This window comes from Populus trichocarpa, chromosome 10 (assembly GCF_000002775.5).
Source record: "Populus trichocarpa isolate Nisqually-1 chromosome 10, P.trichocarpa_v4.1, whole genome shotgun sequence".
NCBI lineage: Eukaryota > Viridiplantae > Streptophyta > Magnoliopsida > Malpighiales > Salicaceae > Populus > Populus trichocarpa.
In genome coordinates, this window is record NC_037294.2 from 20,994,414 (window position 1) to 21,001,727 (window position 7,314).

The 7,314-nt window shown below is 35.8% G+C and overlaps 2 protein-coding genes across 5 annotated transcripts; one reads left to right on the forward strand and one right to left on the reverse strand.

The window, feature by feature from the left end:
- Positions 1-1,441: 1,441 nt before the first annotated feature.
- Positions 1,442-5,240, reverse strand: LOC7463449 (ras-related protein RABF1). 4 transcript variants are annotated; one of them, XR_002983985.2, is made up of 8 exons: positions 5,066-5,240; positions 4,559-4,638; positions 3,258-3,341; positions 2,977-3,071; positions 2,678-2,783; positions 2,054-2,147; positions 1,889-1,975; positions 1,442-1,747 (listed from the first exon to the last, which is right to left on the reverse strand). XR_002983985.2 is itself a non-coding variant. In XM_002316350.4 (8 exons), the coding sequence occupies exons 1-8, from the start codon at positions 5,088-5,090 to the stop codon at positions 1,709-1,711; spliced, it is 606 nt and encodes a 201-aa protein (XP_002316386.1). In that variant the 5' UTR covers positions 5,091-5,237; the 3' UTR covers positions 1,442-1,708. The 4 variants fall into 4 exon arrangements, 3 of the variants coding, with proteins under 3 accessions (XP_002316386.1, XP_024465359.1, XP_024465358.1); XM_002316350.4 differs by having other exon boundaries at positions 2,058-2,147; positions 5,066-5,237; XM_024609591.2 differs by lacking the exon at positions 5,066-5,240 and adding an exon at positions 3,797-3,892 and having other exon boundaries at positions 2,058-2,147; positions 4,559-4,611.
- A 1,408-nt stretch (positions 5,241-6,648) lies between these two features.
- LOC7463450 (protein SMALL AUXIN UP-REGULATED RNA 54) lies at positions 6,649-7,314 on the forward strand. Its single transcript, XM_002315283.3, has one exon. The coding sequence runs from the start codon at positions 6,773-6,775 to the stop codon at positions 7,136-7,138; it is 366 nt and encodes a 121-aa protein (XP_002315319.1). The 5' UTR covers positions 6,649-6,772; the 3' UTR covers positions 7,139-7,314.

A 7,314-nucleotide genomic window follows, 5' to 3' on the forward strand; every position in this document is an offset into this window, starting at 1 on the left:
GATTGAGCACAGTAGAGAGGACGAACACCGACTGAAACAGTCATTTGGTCCCTGTCCCTGATAGATATATAGTGAGCTTCGTGTCTTACATAATTATCATAAATCACAATCCAAAGCCACTTCGGAACTCTACAGTGGCCCTCACAGGCACATATGTTGTCCAGCAGCTAAGAGCAATACCATTGTACGTATCTAAACCAATGCCTACATCTTAGTTTCCACCAATCCATGACAGTTTCGTTGCACTCTCAAAACCTCCAACGTGTCCTTCAAAAGTTATCCTCTTGTGGTACTGTGTTTACCTTAGCTAAAACAGTGTCATATCCAATAATCAGTCTATAAGTCACCCATTGTATCTTGTTTTCCCTCTTCACTGCTGGTTTTTATTCCTGATTGCGCTTATCATGGAAACATGGGGGATATTGTAGGGATAAGAAACTGTAGTTCATTGTCGGGTTTTGTCAGCATTTAAGGTCCCAGAACAAACTTCATTTTCTGCTAGTGGTTTCACTAGCTTGAAAGAGAAACTTCATGTTACGTGCTGCTTAATTCCAATCCTACTCCTAAGAAGATCGATCCAAGGAACGGTGACTTGATGTGGCCAGTCCCGAGTTATGAAAAACTACTAGTTTTGGCCACAAAGACCCACAGATATTAAAAGGAAATGGGCGCTCAGGGTGCAGCAAGAAAATGACAATACGTAAACTTTCACAACTGGGTGGTGTGACAAACGGGGCATGAAAAGGGCTTGACATTATCTCATCTTGTGTGGAGGTCCAGACATACAGCAAAATAGATTCTGCTGTTCATGTACTATGAGCAGTGATCTAGGAACTACATACTGTTGAATTGTATAAACGAATGCAAACTACATGTTCAACCCTTTCAACAGAGTAACTTCTCAGCTTATCTTCCAAGCCTGTAATAGCTTCAATTGTTTCCAGGGGTCTATTCCATTACCTTAGATCAAAGATCAAATTATTTTACCTTCAGTACTCCTTACAGTGCATGCAGCTATAATCTATTTTACCTGTATGATTGAAAGGGGGCAACAAAATGATCTTCCATGATCCATACCTTTTCCTTGGCAATACCAAGCTAGATGACAGCCAGCAGGTAAGTTGCTTCATCTCTATTATTGTTCCGTTCCCTCACAGTTTTGAAGCGGACTCATCCCCAACCCTGATGATCCATCCAACATGGTTTATGGTTACTGAGGCTGAAAAGTACATGCGTTTCTACTGAGCTGCAGGCCATCAGTTTGAGAATCAATTTCGAAAGTCTCAGTTTGTCACAAAACTCAAATTTTAGCATTCAGAATTGTGCGAACTCATATTCCTAGAAGCAATGCATCCACAGGACGCTACTTTAATCTCCGGTGCTGTCCTGATATACTAGTAGTATTTTCAAATGATTTTTTATACTCTTGAGGCAGGTAGGGTTACCCGAAAACTATAACATTTGAAACACTTAGCAACAATTTTATGCAGTCCTTTCACATGGTTGTCCACCATAAACTTGTGGACTGCAAGTCAACACGCTGCATTTGTTATTCATGATAATAACAGGGAATGTAGATTTTCAACTTAAGTGACAGTCAAATCACAGAATAGAGCAACTACCAAGATATACACAAAGTTGATACAGGCAAGTGGTTTTCTTGTAACATTTGAGGCAATCTAGTTAATTCAGTTTCAAGGGTCCGCAGTCATGTTGAGGAAGGGCGCGGGAGTCGCTTAGCAATTTCCTGCAAATTGAAGAGGTTGTCAGATTACAATTAAAAGTGGAACCTTTAAGTATAATTAACCAGAGACTCAATTGCATCAAAGTAATTTCTTTTCTAGTAGAATCATGCTATAGAAATAAAGCACATAAGTGTCAGTGGTACCTCAAACAGTTGATTTATATTATCTGCAGTTTTTGCAGATGTCTCAATAAAGAACATCCCATTCTTCTCCGCATATTCAATGCCATCCTTCAATTATTAAAAAGCAAAACACATTAAAATATATTCAGCAATTAGGAACGATCTATTCCCAATAAATAACTATACTTGCTTGAGTGGGTACTTCTCGCTTCTCATGAAGATCAGCCTTGTTACCTACTAAAGCCATGACTATATCAGGGCTCCCATGTTTTTGTAGCTCCTGTTACACAATAGGATATAAGCCAAGAAAATAAACTTTCACATGAGCAGAGAGGATAAATCATTGAGCAAATGGTAAAGCTTAAATGCACTTAACAAGTCTATGAAACATCTCTGGCTAAATTCAGAGAAAGAGAGAAGAGAGGTATTTATATTCTGATGGAAGACAGAAAAGAGATTTTTAAATACAGAGCCATCACAATGCTAAATGAATAGTGAAAACAGCTTAGGTTGCATCAGCTACTATATTAAAACACTCATAATCATGTAACAGATTTTAGCGGCCTTAAGTTTATATTTTCAAAACAGAAACTTAGTGCTATGCTGAATCAAAACTGTTAATTCTTTCTCAATTTTCTGTGAAAACTTAGTTAGCATAAACCTTCTTTATTAAAGTGTTTAAGAACAATATAGCAATAAGCCAAATTCTTTTCACATCAAAATGTGAGGGCAAATTCATCACCCGCATAAACATGTTTCTGCATGTGTGACAGGGCGAGAGAAGATGCAATTGTGATTCCAGCAGACTACCTTAACCCAATACTGTGCTTTGTTGAATGTCTCTGGGCTTGTTATATCGTACACAATAACTGCAACTGCAGCACCTCTGTAATATAGCGGTGCTAGTGCGGCATACCTGAATAAGAAACAAAAATCAATAATCAATAAGAGCTTTGGTGTTTATGAAGGAAAAGGCAATGGGGAAGGAGGAACATGCCAGAAGAAAAATATACTATCAGATTAACTTTTCCAGTAAATTTTCAATATGGACTTGTTTGCTTGTTTCTGCATGTGTGTGACCAACACAATATACACTTTGCCAAGAGTACCTTTCTTGTCCAGCAGTATCCCATATCTCAAACTTAATTGTTGTAGAATCCTGTAAAGCTATTGTTTGTGACAAAAATGAAGCTCCAATAGTTACCTGAAAATCCAAAGTAACAAATCTAAGTAGATGTATCAAGAGTAGTTCCAGCCTTCTAGGGCCAGTGGGTGCGGGTGTGGGTGCGGGTGTGGGAGAGGGAGAGAGAGATGGAGGGAGGTGGAGGAGAGGCTTAAATAACAAACAAGGTGAATGCATGTGAATGGCAAGGAATGATAGATTCCTTACCTTGGATGTTGGATCAAACTGGCCACGAACAAAGCGAAGAACAATACAGCTTTTACCAACACCAGAATCACCTAATAAAACCAGCTGTTCACAACATTGGAAAGAAAGGTCAGCTGCATTCACTCTGAAAAATGCAAGCAAGAAAGCAGCAACTCCAATATGCTTTATTGTTGTTGTTTCAAACATGCGGAAGAAATTTGTATTTGATTTTATACAAAAATTCAAACAAAGAGTTGACTCAAATGCTCATCCATTGTGTATTGAATCATGTGGAGTATTTTGATGGTACACGATAAGTTCATATAAAATTTATAGATGCATGACATGCAGACATTATTTGACCTTTTAAAAATCTTTCTGAATCAGATTTGACTAAAGACAGACTTAAATTTAAAGCAAACTGCAGTCTATAATCTCATCAGCAAACTGTACCTAGTCAATATATGAACACAGAAATTAACAGAATGAATTCACGGATTCAAATTGAGAACTTTGAGGAATCTGAAAGTTAAAATATCCTATGTCATCCTTCAACCAACCTCAAAACAAGCAAAGTGGTGCCATTGTCTAATAAGATGCATGCTGGCACCAGCAGATAATAGCAAAAATAACCGCTAGAATAACCTGGATAGCTTCTGGAAAAAGAAGATAACATGCAAACTTTGACATAAAATCAGATAATAGAGTGTGAAAAAGTCCAGGAACCAAATTTGCACATAAAACAGCTTAAAAATCATTGTTTAAATTGAAAGAGTATTCCACCTGTAATCGCTTGCTTGTGATTGTCTACATGAAGGCAAGGAAAAACTCTCCCAAAAGTACAAATTTGTTTCAAGAATTCAAACAGAGCACATAGCACTACACCACACCAAAATATAAAACAAAGTGGTCCTAGAAACACCAGCCCACCACCACCAACTTCCCCAACCCTGACCAAACAAAAAAAGAACGCCCAACATGTTAAAACAGCAGCAACACTATTTCCCTTTTTGCATCAGAAGGCCAATTAATCACAGCTTCAAACACTCAAACACAATGCCTCACTTTGAAAAAAAAAATGGACATTTTCATCAACAGCATTGCTGCCAAAAAATCTCAAAACAGCATGGCATTAGAGAAATGCAGATCAACTAAGCCCCATAGAATATGAAAAATCCAAACTGTATCAACTGCTAACCTGATCCCGTTTCAACACTTGCTCCCTTACCCACATAAGTTTTCTCAATGTCCAATCAAATCTCACACATAAAAAAAAAAAAAAAAAAAAAAAACAGTCTATAGTGCAAGGTCCATATACTTACCTTTACGCGTAGGTTTTTGGCATCAGCCACTCCACCACTCTCTGAATTGTTAAGTCCACCCAATCTCCCAGTACTCCTATCTGCAAACATTTTCCCCAAAAGAAAACCCCAAATAGGCAAAGTTATCGAATTAAATCAATTAACAGAAGCACTCCATAAGCAACCACAACACAAATAACCAGCCACCACAGCTAGAAAACCAAAATTTCAACCTTTAAAGCAGATTTAGTAAAAATCCTCAAAAAGGTCACTAAATCAAATCATTTTATCAACAAGCAACACTTCTCAAACCCTAATTACCAAAAACTCATTTCCCCGATCACACACTAATCTCACAATTCGCTTACACCTCATTAAACTAACTAAACTAAAGCAGTCAACCAACAACATTAGCATCAAAATCGCATTTTGATCCACTTAATTCACAATAGTGCCAAATAAAACCATAATCCAAGAAAGTTAAAAATTAAGGCTTTCAAAGAAATTGAAAGACAAACTAGGGATTACCTGGAAGAGAAGAGGAGCAACCCATGACCTTCTTGTTGAAATACTGTTAATGTAATTAACACTGTACGTATAGAAAGTGTAATTAGGGTTTATCAAGATCGATTTTCTTTTTCTTTTTGTCCTCTGTTTTAGCTAATTGCCAGGTCGTTAATGGCTGTTGCTCTTCCATTTAATTTTGTTGTCTTATTTGATTGTATTGTTGGCGTATTGAGCCACGTGTTTAACGTTTCTATCTAGTACTGGTATTGAACACTTTACCTGGAAAGAAAAGGAAATTTTATGCGAATACAATAATTCGGGTGTAAAATGTAAATGCGGTGCCTCAGATACGGACATGGTTTCATTGTTTGATATTGTGGCAGTTATTTTTATTTGAGAAAATTTTATTTAATTAGTTAAATAGTTTTTATTCTTTATATTGGAATCTATATATAATATATTTCAAATCTTGATTTCATAAAAAATTAAATCATTTTTATTTATAAAGATTTTAATTTTATTTATTTAACATGTAAGAATTTATTTTACAACAATTTTAACTAAATATATTTTTTTAAATCACAACTAAGAATATTTTTTAAGAAATTATAAGAATTAAAGTTACTATAATATTAATAAACACGTTTATATTTTGTTTATGAATACGATCAATACACGGTTAACCATATTCTTCACAGGTTTTTAGTTCTTATAATAATAGACTGTATCATATGAGACAATGAAGAAAAGAGTGAAATATTTTTTTATATTTTATTTGGTTACCGATGTACAAGAAATAATAAAATTTATTTTATTCTTAATATTATTGTCAAATTTATTTGAAAGAATAATTAATAAGATCTTGGACACAAATTGTTAATTTTTAAGCACCACAAATTGCAACCATATGGTTCATATCTAACTAAAATATCAAATTTTATATCAAATTAAAGCTGAGCTACGAGCTGCTGTTTTGGGTTTACATTTCACCTGGGATTATGGCTATAAACAGGTGGAACTTGAGATGAATTCGGAAATCATTGGCGAAGCTACTCGGGGTACTTCAAATTCTTTGAATAAAGATGATTTGTTTTGAGAACTCCTCCAACTCCATGACTGGGAAGTTTGGCTAGCTTCAACTAATTAGGGTTTCATTGGGATGCATTTTCTTGATTCTAGCTCCTCCCGTAGAAATTTCCAAGGAAGTGAGGAGTGCTTGTCAAAAACTTTTAACCTAAACTTTAATCACCAAATCAATGATTTTGGCATTCCAAAATCATTTGCCTAAACTTTACCAAATTCATGTTAGTGCATATGAACCTACACCTTTTTAAGTGACATGCAAGCTTAATTATCTTGATTTGTGAGTTTAATTCCCTAAATATATAAAATTTGAAATAAACATAGCTAGACCAATACATGCAAGAAGTACTGGGCATAAAAAAGGACCAAAAACGTGAGTTTCCTTACAAACAAAATTAATTGGGACAGATTTTGACTAGACAAAAAAGACGTGACAGGATGATCACATGAGAACAAATCAGTATATAAGGTCTTAATTTCCTGTTTCTTTCACATGCATGTGTTTCGACTAGGTAGTACGCTTAAAGGTCTTGAAACCTAATTTGTTTTATTGATCATGCACTTAATTAGCTGCCATGCACTTCATGTATAAAATAAACGAAGATCATATGCCTTCAAAGTCACCAAGCTAACTAGCCATTAGCCATGGGCATACTTAGAGCTACTGGTAAGAAAAATATTGGCATTCTAAAGTTGAGGGTTGTGGCAGAGAAACTACAGAAGAGTCTTTCACTGGGCTGGAAAGAAGCCTCCAAGTACAGAAAAATTCATGAATATCATGGGAAATGCTCTCCATTGCCAAAGGATGTGAAGGTAGGGCACTTTGCTGTGATTGCAATCGAAAATGGTGATCCTAAGCGATTTGTTGTGCCTTTGAGCTACTTAAACCATCCAAGGTTCTTGGTGCTGCTGGAGGAAGCAGCAGAAGAGTTTGGTTTTGGTCATGAAGGTGCACTTAGCATTCCTTGCCAGTGGAGAGAAGTTGAAAAGTTATTAGCCAGCGACAATTAATTGATGAAGGCCATATATGTGTATCTTTCTAAAGATGATGATAATTTTTCCCTGTTCTTTTCTCTATGCTCTTGATTTTATTGTCTGTACGTACGTAGAAATCATGATGTTTAATGATGCCTTGATCGGAAATTGATGCTGTTTCTGCTTTATGGTTGAATTAACTAGTGTTGACA

Coding starts and splice junctions, on each gene's coding strand:
- LOC7463450 (XM_002315283.3), top strand. CDS start 6,773: ATGGGCATACTTAGAGCTACTGGTAAGAAAAATATTGGCATTCTAAAG.
- LOC7463449 (XM_002316350.4), bottom strand. CDS start 5,090: ATGGGTTGCTCCTCTTCTCTTCCAG. Junction 3,072..3,257: donor AGTTTGATCCAACATCCAAG/GTAAGGAATCTA, acceptor TTGGATTTTCAG/GTAACTATTGGAGCTTCATT. Junction 2,148..2,677: donor AAGCACAGTATTGGGTTAAG/GTAGTCTGCTGG, acceptor ATTGTGTAACAG/GAGCTACAAAAACATGGGAG.